This window comes from Zosterops lateralis, assembly GCF_965231275.1.
Source record: "Zosterops lateralis genome assembly, chromosome: Z".
Classification (NCBI taxonomy): Eukaryota; Metazoa; Chordata; class Aves; order Passeriformes; family Zosteropidae; genus Zosterops; species Zosterops lateralis.
The window spans coordinates 9,497,864-9,517,542 of NC_139800.1; the positions used below are offsets into that span (position 1 = coordinate 9,497,864).

The following is a 19,679-nucleotide window of genomic DNA, read 5'->3' on the forward strand; positions in this document are numbered from 1 at the left end:
TTTACATATCAGCTGGATTTAAAAAGGTACACTTTACACTTTTCCTAATTTGCAATAAGAATTTTAAATATGCATGAAGTTTCTCTCTGGTATTCCCAGGGATGTGTTTTGAAGGTAAATTAAGTGATAGATTTAAAAAAAAAAATACATTAATGAAGAATTTATGCATATAAAGCAACAAGAGAAAACTGATAAGAGCACTTATGTCGTGTTTTAATTTAAAGTAATAAAAAAGGTGACCCTTCCTGTAGATCATAGATTACATCCATGCTAGGGATGTAAAAGAGGGGCAAACATGCAAAAATGCTGAAAGGATAGTCTACCTAGCTACACTGTGGAATGATTTAACATATCATTTGACATTAACGTAAGATAAATGTAAGTTATTATTGAACATTACACTTTCTTGCAAAATAATTGTAGAATCAATGATTGAAAGTTAGTAAGTAAAATTTAAATTTACACTTATATTTTTCTTCCTCATACAAAATAGGAAATCCGTGTTCTTCAATATTAGAGTACCTGCTATGTGATTTTTCTAAAATCATACTGTTATAACTGTTAATTCTGTAAAGCAGCTAATATTCATAAAAGTGATCTAAAATATGTCACCATATCATATTTTATTTTCATTAGTCACTTCTTCAGGAAAAATTTCAGAGTGCTTGTATTCAGAGAGGATTTGCAGATTTTATGCGTATTTAAAAGCATCACTGTCATCTCTCTGCTGAAATAATGGAAAATTATTCTTTCAATGTTAGAGAAGAATTAATATTTCAGATCTAAGCCTTCCATAAAGAACTGTTCTTTTAAAATAGCTGTCACTTCCTCTTCTTTCTTCATATGGCGATTACTCAATAGTCCTAACCTCATTATAGCAGATGAGGTTGCTGTCATTCATGGAGGAAGCACATTTCTGCAGTCCCATTAGAAATAATGAAGATTTTTATCACTTTTAATTACTCTGAGAGAGATTCTATGCATCACTGGCTTTTAGTGAAAGATAAATTTTTACTAGAAAATTAAGAAGAGACAGAGAGGTGAGCATTAAATCCTAAGTTCAGTAGAAGTGAAAACCCAGCATGTAAAGAGGTTTTCAGGGCAGCGTGGGAATGTGGAAGACAATGTTTACATGACAGTAGAAATTACACACTGTAGGGATTTTATACTGCTTTGGAAAAATAAAGCAGGTAAATTGCACCTGTCTATTGTCTCTATGGTTCTAATAGTATGGAATTAGGATGGTTTACATGTTCCGTTTTATATCTGTGATATTTTTATGAGTTTAACTTTAAATCTGAGTATCTTGCATTTCTTAGCTTGGATCTTGATATGTTTGTAATGTATGTAATGTAATTTTAATTAAATTAGTTGTTTATATTGTTACTCTTACAAGCATTTTCATTTTTGACTTTAGCGTTAAATATCTGTTAATGCACTTCTGTGGCATCTCAGATTGTAAAAGGAGATTTTGTTATTTACTCAATAAAATTTCTATCAATTTATCACTGTAAAGAGAAGAAAAACAGGATTTTAGGCACTCCTCTAGCTTACATAAATACTTTATTCTCCATTCTTATTGTGTCATTAAAGGCATTGCAAAACACTGTGCTATTTGGATCTATCTAAACTAGCTAATAATTTGAGTTCACTCACATGGCATGAATTGCATTATGTAGACATTCAATCCTAGTCTAGATTTAAATGAAGGGTACAGTCCTCTGATGAAGTCCTGACTGACTCTGTAAACTTAGGACTCCAAGAAGAGGAAAAGAAAGCTTGACTTTGCTGTACATATTACTCTGAAGTTAAGACTGAGTCTTCCAGTAGTGCTTTACAGAAGGACAGAGGGATATGTCTGTCTGTCTGTCTGTCTTCTGTGCATGTCTCAGTGTGTCACATTCATTTGGACACAGAAGTTGTTTGTATTTCATTTTGGAAAGGGTCAATACTATAGAAATCCAAGGGAGTTTAAAACCAGCACTTACTCAGCTTTTGGAAGGGAACTATGCAGATTCAAGTAATTTTAGACCTGAGTCCATGCTCTGCTCTGTCACCTAAGCCTCCAGAAGTAGGAAAGGTGAGCTGCTTCAAATTCCCAGCGATGCAGTAGACACCAGAATGTGATCAAAATATGGGCTCCAGGATTATTTCTGAATGGTTCAGAGACCTTTTCTAAACCATTAGTCTCTGAACTAAACTATAAATTATAACTAAACTATAACTAAATTATAACTAACTATAACTAAATTATAATTTTTTAATAGTTAATATTTTGGGCAAATTATCTGTCATTTTGTATTTCTGATTCAAGTAATAATATTTCAAAGTTCAGGTGTTTGCTTGAATGAAGTACACGTATTCATTCTGCCCCAAACAAGTGGCCAGTCACTCTTACAAACTGATTTTCTGTGCCATGTCTAATGCTTCAGCATTACTTTTATTATGTCAGTAGTGTTAGTGAATGAAATACTGCAACAAATTCTTCCTTCATTGTAATGTTGTCCAGACTTCCTTTTATAAAAATAAATACTTTCTTAAATATACTATCAGGGGAATTTTTCATTTTCTGTAATGAAGCCTCTACATGAATCTTCAGTGGAGGGTCTTTTACCAAACCAGGCTTGGAAATGAATCTTAGTGTTTAGAAGAATGTAAGCAACTTGTAGTTCCTTAATTGTGAAACATTAAAAAGGCTGATGAAATAAAAAAATACTTCTGGTGTGTTCTAGGGCCCTATAATTCAGGACTGAGTGGAGACGTTTAACAAATCACACACACCCTCACCAATGTCTAAACATGGCTAGAAAAAGTAAAATACTAGTCTTGTTATCTATACAGGGAATGCTAATGCCTATAATTGGTCATTGTCTGACCCTTATATTTTTCTGCCCTGATAACTCTTGTCAGCCTCCAGGCTAATTTTGCGTTTCTTTTTTGCGAAATCTTCCAGTGGTGTTATCAGGGAGAGTGTGTACCTTTTGGCACTTGGCCCCAGAGCGTGGATGGGGGCTGGGGTCCGTGGTCCATGTGGGGAGAGTGCAGCAGGACCTGCGGGGGAGGCGTCTCCTCGTCCATAAGACACTGTGACAGTCCAGCGTAAGTAGCTAAAGTAAGCCGGAGCCAACGAAAAGACACACTTGGAAATCATTCAGAACTGTGGTTTCGCTTGTTATCTGTGGAAATGTTTCGCTGGTTTGCCAAATTTTGTCTTCAAAAACAGCAGACAGAAATGCTTAAACAGGAGTTCGCTAGACATGCTTCTAAGGTTTTTTGATGTGTCTTATGTGCTGTAAAGATAGCTGGATTTATGTTTAGCAGTAACCAGAATGGTTTTCTTTATGTGATTTGTTGTTCATCAAAATATATTTAAATCATGCCTTAAAGAGGTTACTTTCTTAGGGCATATTTCTTTCAATGCTTGACTCAGCTATAAAATAACAATTGCCAGTTATTTGTCAAAAACATAAATCCCAAACCCAACACAGTATTTCCAAGGTTTTCAATCAAACTGCTTACATACAAACCAGAGGAAATGCTTAAACAGTTCACTAGACATACTTTTAACATTTTTTGATGTGTCTTATGTACTGTAAAGTTAGCTGGATTTATATTTAACAGTAACCAGAATGGTTTTCTTTATGCGATTTAAAATATATTTAAATTATGCCTTAGTGAGGTTTCTTTTCTAGGGCATATTTGCTTCAATGCATGATAAAAAATAACTCAGTTATAAAATATTGAGATATAAAACAGCAATTGCCAGTTACTTATCAAAAAAATAAACCCCAAGTCCAACACAGTATTTCCAAGGTTTTGAATAAAACTGCTTACATACAAACCATAGGTAGTAATATTATATTGCATACACAGTATTTATGTGCCGCCTTGTCCAACACTTCAGATATTACTTCCTACTGAGTCTTAAAATATTCAGCATCTTTTTTTTTCCCTGCCACTACTCTCTATTGGTCTGTTTGCCCTCTCTGAAGAGGGGCCAGCTTCTCCACTACAGCCTGATCTGTTGTATATATCTGTACTTGTCTTACAATCTGTCTGTTTTCCAATGTCCTGAGCACTGTTCCAGAGAAGTTCTGTCAGGTAAGTGCTCCTCTCTGTCACTGTCTCTTCTCAAAATGAGGGATGCTTATTCCTGTTGCTGTCTTTGCTGAATGAATCACTGCTCTTTTCTGTTTTGGCTTTTACCTGTTCTGATTATCTCACCACAACTATAGGTCTTCTCAGGATAATTTTGTTACTCCATGCTCTCTTGTCATTTCTCATAATCACTATCTCAGTCACCGCTATTGGTTTTTAAGACCCCTTTTTCTGAAAGCCTTTTGTGTTTCTTTCATGAAAATTCAGTCTCTGTCTTTTGTCATTCCTTTTCTTGTCTTCTGCTCTCTGTTCACTTAGGTTGTTTGTTTCTGTGTCTGTATTTTCCAAGCCAGGCTATCCAGCTTCCACTGCTCTCTGCAAGACAGATACCATAATGTCACATCACTGCTACTTAAGGTGGTTTGTTTGTCCCTTATTATTAGCAATAACTACCTAATCTGGCCAATATCACTACTTGCTCAATGGATACAAAAGCAGAAATTATCTCTATGCATCAATAACATGTCAGACTGTATTAGTGAGAGAATAATAAATTAATTATATTTTTTCAAAGCAGTATTTAAAAAGCCTAGTGAAATATTTGTTTGGAGCATAAATAATATCCTAAGATTTTTTTCCAACTTCTGGCATCATGTATCTGGTTGGGTATGATGAAAATGATAAAATTTAAAAAGTTCAACAAGAACAAATCCATTTGGGAGAGGGTGTGTCTGAATTAGGAGAAAAAAAAAACAAAACCCTGTTGATTATGGATAACATTTCCTGGTTAAATACTGTAATGTGAAAAATAGTATTTATGTAATTTTTTAAGTTAATTTTTAATTGTAAATATATACATTTTTTATTGTGAAAGCCTCACAAAGTATTTTTTTCTTTCTGCTTTCAAGTTGCAAGCCAAAGAGCTGATGTCTGATTAATCTTCCATATAAGTCTAAGTTAGTTCATTATTTGACCTCTTTGGAAGATAGATAGTTCTTGAGCAGTTTGGGAATTTAACAGCCTTTTAAATTTAATCTACACTAATAGAAATCTGCTTACTCTGGAGTAATTCAAATCAGAGTCAAATTTCTTAACTAGAATATGCAGTCTTTCTGGTTCTGGGTACAAAACCAGTCTTTGTTGTTTTTCAAGTAAGATGAGTTGATGGAAAAAAGAAGTATCACATAGGTTGTTTACATGTTTCTCATTTTAATTTTGTAAAGCAAGCAAATAGTTAAAATCAACAGTTTTTTATTATGTTCAAAATGCACTTAAACTGTACTGTTTGGAACTTATGCAAACTACATTAATATTATGAGTGATGATTTTTCAAGTACCCAGTAATATTTTTTGTCAGCTCCAATGCAAGTCAAAGATACAATTCTTATCAAAATCTCATCTTAAAATTTGAACATATTTTTACTTTCATTTATATATCTCTTGGACTTGTATTAATATTAAGAATGCATTAATATATCTCATGTAGTTGTGTTTGTTCCAGTGCATATCCTAACACATAAACATGTTTTTCCAGGCCTTCAGGTGGAGGCAAATATTGTCTTGGAGAAAGGAAGCGTTATCGCTCCTGTAATACCGATGTAAGTAATTTTACTTCCAGTGTGATCAACTTGACTGTTTTATGTTTTGGCAGCACTTTTCCCCCAGTTCAGAAAGAGTATGGATTCTGTGTTTAACTGGCAGCCAGTTCCACATCTATATTGCAGGAACCCTCTGTGTTCTGGTAAATGTTAGGATCCTATCTTGATGTGGTGTCTACCTTTGCATTAAGGCCTGGAGTGAGTTCAACTTGGGCTTCCCCAGTAAATATGAGCAAGGATCATTCCACATCAGAGCAAAAATCTGTCTACGCCACAGTTTTATCTTCCAGCAGTGCCCTGTAACACGTTTTTAGGGAATAAATTATACACTTTTGACAGGCAAGGGATGACTTTTCTATTGGTTTACCTTGTGAGTTTCCAAAAGCTGTGTGTCTAAAGATTGCAGGGACTCGTATCATATCTGTACCACATCAACTGCCCCAAGTTAAGGTATTCTCCATGAACCCACTTTTAAGCCCTCTTACACTTTTGTGTCTTTGTAACATTAAGTGCTAATGTGTTACACAATCCTCTTACACACTCTGTGCAAATATATTCAAAACCTGCTGGTTTGCCACCAGGTATTTGCTAGTTTACTGTATTACCAGAATGACCCTGCAGTTCCTTTTTAGAGCTGAGCCCATTGGACAGCAACCCTGAAGGGGTGGGACACAGTATAAATGTATAAGATCCAATTATGAACCTAAATTACAAATTCAAGTAACTTAAAATTCAAATGTGGAAAAATACACATTAATAAAGAATTTCACTAATAAGTTTCCAAGTCAAATTACAAGTAGTAGCACTGCAAACATAAAAAGGCTTTCCTACTATTTTAGCTTTAAATTAATATTAATTTTCATCTTAAATCAAGGCAGTTTGTAACACTGAGAGAATCTATACCTTAAGATATTGTTTCATGTCTTTATCTTTCAATATATTCAGGAAAATATAATAGCTTATATACTGATTCTTTGCAAAGAATTGAATTTTTGATTGTTATTAATTATTGTAATTTTTGTCCCTGCAAATTTCTCTGTGGAGATGATTCTCATTATTATATAGTATTAAAAATTTCTGAGTTAAAAATTACTTCCTTATTGTTGATTACAGCTGCCCTGTTCACACAGCCAAGAAGTGGCCACAGTGTAGTAAGAAAAACTGAAGTTTAGGTGGTGATCCAGTACAAGCTGTAAAACTTTTCCAGTTATCCAACCTTCCAAATCCAGTGCACCATTCTAGAACCTTGACCATGTTATTTTTTTTCTGTAGATGCAAATCAAAGACAAATCTTTGAATTTTTCTGTCTTGGTACAATTTTAATTTGAATGGATCTGGTTCATCAGATGATACTCTGCAATTAATTTACCTCTCTCTTTACTTTCACTCAAGTGATCTTTTTGTAATTGGACAATTTCATAAATAGGAAATATTTTTATAATTGTAGTTATCAAATGAAAATATTGAGTTCCATCAGGTGTCTTTCTAATTCTTATGACTGATAGGAAGTCCATTTTCAAATTTGGCAGTTGCATGATGACTGCTTGCTGAAATACGTCAGTCAACATTTAGTAAATTTCACATATTCATTATTGAACTATTACAACATATTCTGTGATGTTGTCTACTGCTAAGCTAAGTGATTTACCAAAATCTAAGCATATTTCATTATTCTTTTAATTTAAGGAGAAATTGTAATAAGTTGTAGTTGATAAAACTTCCACAAAAAATACTGATTTCTATTATTGTTTTTCTTTCTTTTAAACCTGAATCAGCCAAGTATCTGCCTACTTTTCTGTTTATTTGGGATTGATGTGAGGCAAATTGTAATCTAGACTATTCTATTCATCCTTTTCTAATAATGATCCTTTTACATTAGCACTGTTTCAGTTTGTGCACAGTCTAAGATTTGTTAAAAACACAGGAACACAGCAGCCCTCCTCCTTTAACTCTGAGGACTCTCACAAAGTATTTGTCCAGACATTATTGTTTCAAATGTTGTATTTGTCTCCAATCTGCCACAGTAACTAGTACATTAAAATGTTTACATAATATGTGATCCTGTTCCTTCACAACTATACAATTTTTAATGCTTTTTTGTTATTAAGAATGGTGCCGTATCTACCTAGCATATCACAGAAATGTTGCTGTGATTTGTTTTATTTTTATTATATTAAATTTCTAATTGTCACTTTTCAGACAGTTTTATTCTTAGTTGTTTTTGCTTCCCCTATTCTTTATTTATTTGTTACAGAGAGGAAGTTTACAGAGTCAGAGGAAGGACATACAGAAGGTCTTTGAGGAGGCCATTCAGGCTGTTTCCTGGCACAAAGACAAAACAATTCTCAGTAAACCATTCTTAACTGATGGTTAGGCACCTGACCTATTTTGAAATACTTCCAGTCCAGGAAATAACATTAGGATTTTTCAATATCCCTACAGTCAGTACAGTTTTCATAAAATACAGCGTATGCTTTTCAATCCTTTAAGATCCCTACTTACTCTTTCCCTAGACTGGAACCTTTCCTGTGTTTCCAGATTACTATCGTATCTGTGTTTAGTTTTCTTTACACCAGACCATCTCCATGTTGGTCACCATTGGGATCCCAGTAGCACACACCTTGAAGCATGGTGCACAAACCCCTGCAGTAGTTGAGGCCTGACTGAGATAACTTTAATTTCAAACTTAGTTTGTCACCTTAGTGATGGGATTCTGTTAATTCATTTTAGTATTTTGTTAATGTTTCTTATGGTAGGGACAATGCTCATTTAGTCCAAGTTGATTCATTATGCTCAAAACTCTTTCTTAAAGGTGCTGTTTAGGAGGTCACTCTTCAGCTGTGCTTTCACAGCTAATTGTTCATACCTGAAGGTAGTAATTTGCATCCATTCAAACCACTGCAACAATTTATTGAAATATTTAAAAATAACAGCACTCTATTCCAAAATACTGGTTTCCTACGTATCCTCATATTTCAATCAGTAATTTCAAGGTATTGGAAAGGGAACTTTGCATTTCATTGCCTAGGTCTGAAAAACAACTGAATGCAAACTCAAGCCAGGCAGTTTGGAAATGCCATTCTTACAGTTTGTGATCTATTTTTTAGCATGGCATATTTTTTCGGTGTGGTTTTCCAGTGTTTGAACATCTTGGTACATACAGAAGTCTAAATTTATAGTCTTAATGGTTTTTACAATTTTAGTCCATTTCTTTCATAGCAATATTTAGGATTCTACATTACTAGAATCAGAGACACTAGAAGGTTTTGTTTCAAGATTTATGTTAGTCATTAGGGCTTGAAAGTTTTAATGGCATGGTATGTTGATTAATTTAAGTATTAAGAGCATGCAAATCCATTATTGTTTTTATAAATAATGTGCTGTTTGTACATTTTTTCTGTTGAAGTTCATTTTGCAGTGTCAACATTCATTGCCTATCTGTAACTTTCAACATAGCCCTGCCAAAAGTGCCTACTGTTCATAAACCAAAAACTCCCTCATTTTAACTGCAATTTTCTTGCAGACATGAGTTAGTTCTCTTGTCTTTTTCTTTTTTACCATTTTAATCCTTTGGAAACAGTGCACACACTCCTACTTGACTTATTTCTCGTCAAGCACTTCGAAAGCCATATATGACTTCTTAATTCAAAAGGCATCTGCTAATGGAAACATTGAGATCAGCAGAAAATAACATTAGCTAATAAGTTCTGGAAACATAAGGGTGGTAGAAAGAACACACTCATCAGAAAATTGTTTTCTACCATCAACCACATTATCTCTAACAAAAATTATGTATTTTTCCAACCAAAGTGTTTTTAATAAAAAAAAAATACAAAATTCTAGTAGAATTGCAAGAAACATAATTTCTCAGTTATAGTAACTGATTTAAAATATTTATGAGGATGTAAATATTAATTTGATATACATGTAAAATAGTAAAAGTGCCCTTTTTATATATATGATGAAGAACATGGTTATACATGTATACATACTTTCAGAAGTTTATTTTTTTTCAGCTCTTTCTCTTGATAAAATGTCTTTTCCTGGGGAGTGTGTTCCTTTCATTATACATGCATTCACAGATACTGTTCGTTGCTTTCATAATTTCAATATTTTCAAACAATTTTTTTCTGAAATTGATTCATGTAAGAAGCCACATTTTGTAATAGCACCTGAGTTTGAACTGTTGCTCTTCTGGCTTGTTTCTCATCTTCTCTGAGGGTTTTTATAGACCTTTGTTAATAGGAAATGATAAGTTCAGTTGCTGAAATCTGCCTGACCCCAAACTCCAAGATGAACAGGTGTTGTATCAGTGTTGGTTCAACAAACTCAAAACGTCCTCTTCTAAGGACTTTATTCAGCTTGATTTTAAATTCTCATAAGCTTGCTGGATTCCTACCTCATGATTTGCAGCCTCATTAAAGAGCATTTGGAGATGCAAGCAGTCTTCAGTTGGACTAAAGTTATCCATGTAATATAATTGCATTAAAAGAGTGGAATATCTTACCCAGTAAAGAAAAGCAATTATTGCACATTTACATTATGAAAAGAACACATACACAAAGAGTTAGTGCCAAAGAGATGACATTTTGTAAATGCATTTTTTGGCTTACCCTGCAGTAATCATTTTGTATTTCTGTATCTAGGATTTTCATAGAGAAAGTCTTGATCCTTCTTTACTCATCTTCATATGTTATAATTTTTTCCTATTATACCTATTTAGATAAAGAGTTTCATTCTGGATGAGATTTATTTAACTTGTAAGGAGGAAAATTCAGTACAATTAAAATACCAGTTGTGTAGATTAGGAGCTGAGGAGTTGGGACTGACTAAGTGACCAGTACTGGAGAGATTCAGGCTCTAGCTTTGAGGGATGTCAAGACTGATCCCTGTACTGCTTGGAGAATGTGATTCAAAGAGGCAAATTTAGTTTGGGTTGCTATTAAAAACACCCTAAAATTACTTTTTTTAAAAAATTATATAGTTATTTTGCATGCTTGTTGTTATCTGAAGGGTTGTTGAATAAAAGTAGTTGCACTACTGTGTTCTTACCAGTTAATGCATTGTCATTAAAAATGTAGTTTTAATTAGAATAGAGTAATAGAGAAAGTTAAAAATATAATTACTGTCTAATGTCCACTGTTGTAATTTATATTGCTTCAGAATAGAAAAAAAATTTAAAGCTCCTGAATCGTATGGCAATGGGGATGGCTATCATGAGATCTTGATTAATATATGATGAGAATCATAATTGTTGTGTTTATATTTGCATTGTAGGATAAATTTTTAGAATCCCTTTCAATTGAATGCATTACAGATTCCTGGGAAGTGGTAACTGGTTTAGGTACACAGGAAGACAAGGAAAATGCCATAAAATGGACTCTTCTCCTGTTCATAAAGTAGTAGTATTTATTAACACCTCTGATGTCTGACAAAAAATTCCTTTTCTCTTCCACTTTAAACCAAATTTTAATCTGTGTTTTAAATACTTTCTGATGAAGCTTGCAATTTCAGTAGGTACTTAAACATTGATAACAATGTTTAATGAGATGAAGGTGTATTCAATATTACTTTGAATCTGCTGATGAAAAATGTTATAAATAGCAAAGAATTCAGTTTCTCCTGTAATTCTTTCCAAGATTAATTTTACTTAAATTACCCTCATTCCAAGTAAAAAAATTACTTTATGGTTTTGTAATTGTTAATGCAAAGCAATGAAAAGTTAAATGAAAATTTTTATATCTTGACACATGGAGGCTGGTAATCAGAGCCAGACATGCTATCTCTTCTCTTTCACAGCCTTAAAAAAATACTTTTGTCAAGACTACAAGTAAGCAGGAGTGATATAGTTCTCTAGAAAAAGTGGGGTTTTTTTCTTGACTTCTTAATAATGTGTCTCAGTACAGCTGCTTAGTACAGTATAATTGAACCTACAGCTCCAACCAGCTCCAACCTACAGCTCCAAATTTTTTTTCCAGCTGTTAATGTGTTTATAAGAAGGTAGCTGATGGATTGATTATGACGCATAGTTTGACAGGATTCTGATTTTCCAGTTTTATGGAAACTGTTATGTAACACTTACCTTTTTTAAAATTACTTCAACTATTTCATACCAGCCTAAGATTACAAATGGACACTCCAACTGTAAAGTAATAGAGCAAATTTCAGAGTCAGAGCCACAAGGCAAAACCTTCTAATCACTTGCATGATTGTGCTTGCAGTGTAAGCATCTAAGCATTGCCTTTCATGTTTATATTTGGAATAAATTAATATTTTTGTGTCATTTTTCAGCCGTGTCCTTCAGGGGCTCGTGATTTTAGAGAGAAGCAATGTGCGGATTTTGACAATATGCCTTTCCGGGGAAAGTATTATAACTGGAAACCCTACACTGGAGGTAATGGTTAGCATTGCAAAACCATTATCATATGTGAAGATTTCAAAATTATATAAATGTTGTATAGAGGGTAATGTTTGTAAATACAATGTTTTGACTAAAACAATGTGAGCTAAGATTTTTAAGCTTGTACTTTTCTCAGTTGCTGCAAGTGTTACTGAAGTGCAAAATTTCTTTATTCTGGTAGATTTTGTTTTGGTGTGGAGTCAGCATTATTGTAGAGCCTCCACTTTAAAAATGTGGAGGCATTCTCCATCTGTATTAGAATTAGACATTCCATAGGTGATCTGCAAGTGCCTCTTATGCTACAGTGATGAGTCTAGTTTAAGTAATCTCACAATAAGTTTGCCTTTCCTAAAATCAGGAACATATTAGGAAAATGAGAAAGAAGTAAAAGCATTTCTAGGAGTCTCTGAAGACTACTTTAATAATTGCATTATTCATAATATCATAATTTAATATTTTTTCCTATGCTAAAGCTGGAGGATATAACTTGTGTTTTTTATACTTTATTGACTTGAGTGAAATGATTTACCAATGATTTACCAATGATTTTTAGCCTAACAGCCTAAATGGTTTTACAAAAAGGTTTTTAGATTAAAGGCCTAAGAAAGGTCATCATGATCATGTGGTGTGAGCTGTAGTGTAATTCAAAAGGACTAAATTCTCAGCTGAAATTTTCTGATCTTGGTTTTGATATACTTCTAGCACTACATTCTGTTGCTATTCTTGCATTTCAAATAGTGAAGTTTTGTTTTAAATTGTTCAAAACATTAAGATTGTACTAGCATAATGGCATCATTGTCATATCTTGATATGCCAACCTTGTCATATCTTACTGTGTGAAATAATCTTTTTTGCAAGAGAGAAGAGTCAAATTGAGAAATCATTAAGGGGAAGTTAAATAAAGTGTGTACCTTGTATATGTCAGGTATGAGATAAGACTGTAAATTGCAGATCTGTTTATGTATAATAGTTTTAATTAAACCTTAACTTTTTAAGGTTTCTGTTAATTTTTTTTTTCCTATAATTTGATTTTGTTTTCCAGGTGGGGTTAAACCATGCGCATTGAATTGCTTGGCTGAAGGATATAATTTTTACACTGAACGTGCTCCTGCAGTAATAGATGGGACTCAGTGCAATGCTGATTCACTGGATATCTGTATCAATGGAGAATGCAAGGTTACAAATGTTTTATAAAGTACTTATGGATTACTTTGCTGTGTCTGCTCTCACCTATATTTAGTTGTAGTACTTGTATATTACATGAAAGAGAGGGTTGACAGGTCAAGTTGTCAATGAAAGTGTAAGATTGAGACAAAAAGTTCAAAAAGATATTGCATAAAATAGACAAATAATTTGAATTTTGGTAATTTCTCACAGACATTAGTAGATTCTGCCATTTTATCTTTTTTCTTGCTTTATGGTTTCTGTTGAAGACTTCATGGAAATGGCAACAGGAGATGAACAGGTTCCTTGCACTCTTCCAAAGCCTGTTCCATCATTTCAGTTAGAACTTCACTCTGGCTGAAAACCACTAAATGTGAACATATTAATCTTTTTAACTAGTTCACCCCGTTGCAAAAAATCATTCTGTTAATGTAATTGAAACAGAAGGTCATCACTATTGCCCTGTAGTTCTAGGAAAAAATTTTTAGTGATGTAAGTATTTGCCATTTAATAAAAATCTGATTATCTTGTAAGATTCTTGTAGAACTGCATTACAAGAATTTCAATAGAATCAGAGTTCTGTGCCATATTTTTTTTTTGTTATTAACATTCCACTACTTCCTCAGTTTAGCAAAGCATTTAATTATGTACTTAGGTCTAGATATTTGAAAAGTACTGGTGACTTTGATTTCAACAAAACCACTGACATAACTAAAGCTTTACTTAATGCTGAAGTGCTTTGCTAAATGGAGGGCTGAAGATGTATGTTTATTGAATGACATAGAGAGATCAAAAGCTTTTGCCATGTTTTAGTAAACTGATGAAAAGAATTTGAAGTTGAGAATGAACTGTAAAGAAAGTTGGGTATCTGTCATCTTAGTGAATCAGTAAGTTGAAATGTAAATAGTTAAATTTTTTTTCAGTTATTGAAAGTATTTTAGCTTTCCTTATGATGTGTGTATTAGCTGTTTACAAGATGGCAAATAACACTGCTAGACAGGAACAAAGACATCTAGACAGTTAAGTAGCTACCTTCTTCTTTGTATGAGTCCTGGAAAAATATTGGCAAGCTGTAGTCTTTATTCTGTTTACAACCTACTTGTTTCATCCTAATTTTTTTTCTTTTCCCAAAGGTTCTGTCTTTATTGTAATTTATTTTAATTTATTTTTCATCTAATACAGCATACATTTCAGCTTTTCACTATGTTTCATTCTGAATTTATTCTTACTCTGAAGTCATTTACACTCTACATTCATACTTACAAAAATTGCAAGTTTTCCCTGCAGCATGTAGAAATACAGTATGAAGCTGTAATGCCGTAAGAATACAACTTATGCTGTCTAAACAGTTAAGGATCACACAGCAACTGTTTACCTTAAAAAAGCAATATAGATGGCATGAGGCTGTTTTAATATCAAATAACAACATCAGTAATCATTTCTTGATAAGTATAATAATTATATTACATGCAACACACTGTGCAATCTCTTCCTAGAAGTCACAGTAGAAATGCAAGGTTCTTATTAATCAAGATTTGATAACAACCCAAAATGCAGATTCTCCCTTTTTATCTTCTTTGATTGTCAAGTGAAAACTCACTTAAAGTACTGGTTATCAACAATAGAGTAGATAAAAATAAGAACTGAATATCTCAAACTTTAGAGAAACACTTCAAAGAAACTTTAGAAATAATGGTGTACGACTATCATCCTGTTAAAGTATTTGTTCTTATCTATTCTCAGCATGTAGGTTGTGATAATATTTTGGGGTCTGATGCTAAGGAAGACAGATGTCGTGTGTGTGGAGGAGATGGGAGTACATGTGAAGCCATTGAAGGTTTCTTCAATGATTCTTTGCCCAGAGGAGGTATGTATATGTATGTCCATTCTGTCACACAATGCTTTTAGATGACTCCTTAGCAAATATCAGTGCCAGCTTCATTCCCAGTGTGGCATTGCTGCAGGCCAGCACACTCTGTGTGCCTGTGTTTCCTTTTTTTGGGTATTAGTCTGGATTTATCCCAAATAGAGTGTGATTAATTACTGAATGCTTAGTTCTGTTGGTGAAGGGGTTTTTGTTATTATTTAGTTATGGCAGTATATTAAGAGTAGTGTTGTGTATTATTTTACTGTGTATGGTAGAACCTGATAGTCATTAATGAAATTTTAGAATAGCAAGAATACAGAAGAATCTCAGAAATTCATAATATTAAGAATTCAGAGAATATAGGCTATTATTTTAAAATTTAGCTCAAAAAGTATTAATCTTGTAGTCTTAGCATTACCAGATTTTGGACTCCATAATTCAGGAAAAGGAATGTTGCACTGCAGTTAGTTCTGTCCAGTGGGGGACCAATAAGATTATAAGGGTCTAGAACATTTGACCCTCTGTGAGGAGAGGTTGAGGGAACTGGACTTGCTCAGCCTGGAGAATTCCCTGGTTTATGGGGACCTGGTATGAACCTTCGAATACTATGAGGAGGTCATGGAGAAAGCAGAGCCAGGCTCTTTGTGCTGGTGGGTATATGGTGGGAGACAAGACAGTAGCTATAAACTGATAGAAGAAAGGTAACTAACCAAATGGAAGAAAAAACTATTTCCTCAGGAGGACAGTCTAGCAGTGGATCAGATTTCCCAGAAAGGTTGTAGTTTCCATCTTTGGAGTTTTTCATGACCCAGCAGGATAAAATTCTGAGTAACTCAATGTGATCTCTTAGCTGTGCCTGCTTGTTGAAGGAAGTTGGACTAAATGACTGACTGAAGTCCTCTAACACTTCTATTATCCTATGATCCTAAAGACATTTTAAATGTTTATAACTTAAGATACACTGTTGAAAAAACTTTTATTAGCAGTTAAAGAAATTCCTGAATACTTAAGTTCTTGTTATCAGTTAAAATTTTTTGTGTGAAGTTTAGAGTTTTCCTTTGTATCACATGAAAGAAAATTATCAAGTACATTTGAATCCCGTATCTCATACTAATTTTTAGTTGTAAGTAATTAATTAATGGTTAGTTTAATTACTTAAAATTGATGAAAGTAGAAAAACAGCAAATGAAATTTTTCTTTGTCTTACAGGATATATGGAAGTGATTCAAATTCCAAGAGGTTCTGTGCACATTGAAATAAGAGAAGTGGCAATGTCAAAGAACTATATTGGTAAGGGCACTCTTTATATAGCAGAGAGTTATTAAAATGCCAGAGTTTATATTGTGATTTGAAGGTACATTTTCTGGTTTGGCCAAACCTTATACACAGTAGAAGCAGCAGAGGGAATAAATAGATAGCTGTTAATATAGCTAACTTGTGATCAGACTGTTAATAGTTAGTTAGAGTGTGTTCTCTTTGATGGATTTATTGAAATACACCATGCATTTCCTCCTTGTCCATTCAGTGCAAAGTCATGCCAACTTCACTATAAAGTGTTAGAGTTGAACTGAAGCAGATGAGAAAATAATGCTTAATGTAAGGAAAGAAAATACTGGTAACAAGGAAATAGAACTCAAATAATCTCCTGTCCTGCTGTGAAGTAGTGTCTTCCATCTGGAAAGTCTCTTGGGGGATTAAACTGTTTTAAAACACAATTTTATTTCATCAGCAGCCATAGTTACTTGAATGCTAACAATCCTGTCTCTTTATTTCAAGGGAATTTAATGTATCAATTACACAGCACTAGATACCATTCCTGGTTTGTAGGTAAGAAAATTAGGTGCAGAAAAACTATGTGATAATTGAAATAGCTCAGGAAGCCTAATGTAAAGCACAGAATCAAATTCAGATTCCCAGATTCTTACTCATTTCTCTAGAGACTGTTAAGTGTGTTTTCTGGGTTTTTTAATACTGATATTTACAAATCTGACTTAGTCAAAGCCAATACAGTGTGCTTTGCTGAAAGTTTATGTATATTGGTTTGCATAGCAGTTGGTTGACAGTGGTAGAAGAACATCTATTTCTTAGAAATAGATTAGAGCATTGTTTAGTTGTCCACCAAACTAAGAAATTAACACTAGCAAAAGCTATTAACTGTTTAAGCTGTAAAGCAATTGCTGAGGCTACTTCTTTCAGTCTCTAGTCCATATATTTGATAAATAACACTAACATGTTGGAAGGTATTATGGTATCTGTGGGTGTGAGTTAGAAAGGCAATTATCCTCATCAGAACATTAATTCCTAAGTGGATTATATTGACAATAATGGTACCTTTTACTGCTGAATGCCTACCTTTCTTTCTGCCTGCTATCACCCTTCTGTAATTCAGCAGATGGTCAACCTCCCTCCATTCTGCAGGATTAATAACACTACCAGCAATTGAGTGATTACTGTCTTTCAGCATCATGCTCCCCAAGTCAAAATATACCACCTGTAAGTTTGCTTCTGTATCCTGTGCTGAGTTTCATTCAAAGAGATGGTGTCAGGGAGTCAGGCTATGTAGCCTGTCATGGTCATTTTCTGCCAAGAACTCTTTCTTTAATGAACAGTTGAAAAACAGAGCAAAGATGCTGCTACAATTGATTGTTACTCCTCCACAAGAATAGAGCAGAGGAGGGAGATCTGGAAGAGCATTTTGATTGGTGCCATCTGAATAGAGTAAATGAAAAATGCAAATCTTTTGCTTTCAATAGAAAATACATACAACATCATTGATACTTAATCTGGCCACAGATCTAAAAATGTAAAGTTGTACATAAACACTTTTTTTCATGTGCTTATAACCATTTCAAGGGATTCCTGAGCTTTCAGACACTTCCTTACTACCTTGTTTCATGCAACAGAGCCCTGACTACAAGATGGGGTCTTCCTCTCCTTTACTAGTTTTTTCTTCTGTTTCCAGCTTTCAAAAGTGCCATTATATTCATTATACCTTATGGGGTATATTGTTCAGTGAGTGCAAACCAGATCTCTGTTTTAGGATAACCAGTTTCTGGGGAAAGGAAGGCTTTGGTCTGTCTGCTCCCTTAAAGGAACTAGTCAAGCAGAATTGGTAGCTAAAATTATTTTATTATGTTAAAATACATAACCCAAGGGTATTCTTTTATGGATGTTTCTTTAGTGGCAGTGTCAACTTCACAGCTCCTTCTCCATCTTTATGGAGTATCCCCTGTTGTTCCAGAACAGCTCTTTGTGTGGCCACACTGTGAATGAGATTAGAGAACTGGTTCTGCTGAAAATAACCATTTACGCATATTATTATATGTTCTCTTACGTGCAGAGCTGCCGAATACGTGATCACAGTCTAAGAAATCAATTTCCCCTCTTGAAAGTATACTAAACCTTCTCAGTTTTGTAGTAGTCAACCTCTTCTAGTAGTAGATATCCCAGCTTCTTGCAGGGGGTTGGACTAGATGACCTTTAAAGGTCCTTTCCCACCCAAACTATTCTATTATTCTAACATACCAAAAAAATAAACCCCTCTTCCTCTGTAGTTGTCCCACTGGCTCCTTTATACAAACTCAGGCTTTCAGACTGACAGCAAACATCCCATAGTACCTTAAACTAGAAAGCAGTTCCTTTGAAATCCGTGACCTCAAATTTAGAGTGCAGTTAGAGAATTCAGTTAATTCAGTTAGCACCTGTGCTCTCTCCCCTTGATCTGGCTGATGATTTTTTCACCAGTATCACTCCTAGTTATGTGACAAAATAAGTCAAAAGCCTATTTCTGCAGCTGCACAGTGTTTTAACTGATTTCTCCAACAGATAACCCGGCAGCAACAAAGCTGTCTGTGTTCAGAGCTGGAGAAGAAACTGCATATTTAATAGTGCTGGTATCTTCCCTTAAATGGCTTGATCCAGGGTGATGCCTGCCTTTATATTCCTCTTATGCTGATTTTCTATGGGCTTCCTGCATTTTAGATTCTCATAAATGATTTGATTATGGACATGAGCTTGTTCCTTCTGTCTCATGTGCTGCTAGCATTATGCCAGTGCCCAATTATTGTCATGTAATTATTGGACTACTGTTCACAACTGTGGCCTTCACCTGTGCATAACAACTTACATTAGGTAAATGGACCTAGAGAATGAAAATGCATTTTTCTTTGGCAGTCAGATAAAAAATTAACTGCTTTGCTTCTGGATGTATATTAATTTAAGCATATATAGTTTAAGTTTATATAGCATATGTATGTTAATTCTTAGACCTTATGGTGCTAATGGAAATGGTTACTAATGTCCGCTGAATATCATAGTCACCAATAGAACAGTACTGCCTCTCTCACTATCTCCTGCTCACATGAATGCTCTCTGATCTGTTTTAGACAACTTAAGCATCATAGAGACATTTTCCCTAACTGTTTAAGGTAAACCAACTGCCCGCACACATGTAGTTGAGAGTGAAATGTCAGATAACTGAAGTTGTCTTATTCTTTAGCTTTATGATGTGAAGTTTTCCCCTATCCAGTAAAATCAGTTATTTGTCTCAATG

The 19,679-nt window shown here is 34.0% G+C and overlaps 1 protein-coding gene across 1 annotated transcript in view; it reads left to right on the forward strand.

Moving 5' to 3' along the window:
- The window catches only part of ADAMTS6 (ADAM metallopeptidase with thrombospondin type 1 motif 6), a gene marked incomplete at both ends in the record, with an annotated part of 137,316 nt that overhangs the window by 91,993 nt on the left and 25,644 nt on the right, over window positions 1–19,679 (forward strand). Inside the window, 6 exons of the mRNA XM_083884445.1 lie at window positions 2,954–3,099; window positions 5,633–5,696; window positions 11,988–12,090; window positions 13,139–13,272; window positions 15,004–15,127; window positions 16,337–16,417. Of these exons, the coding sequence (XP_083740571.1) occupies window positions 2,954–3,099; window positions 5,633–5,696; window positions 11,988–12,090; window positions 13,139–13,272; window positions 15,004–15,127; window positions 16,337–16,417 (652 nt within the window). The remainder of the gene's footprint in view (window positions 1–2,953; window positions 3,100–5,632; window positions 5,697–11,987; window positions 12,091–13,138; window positions 13,273–15,003; window positions 15,128–16,336; window positions 16,418–19,679) is intronic.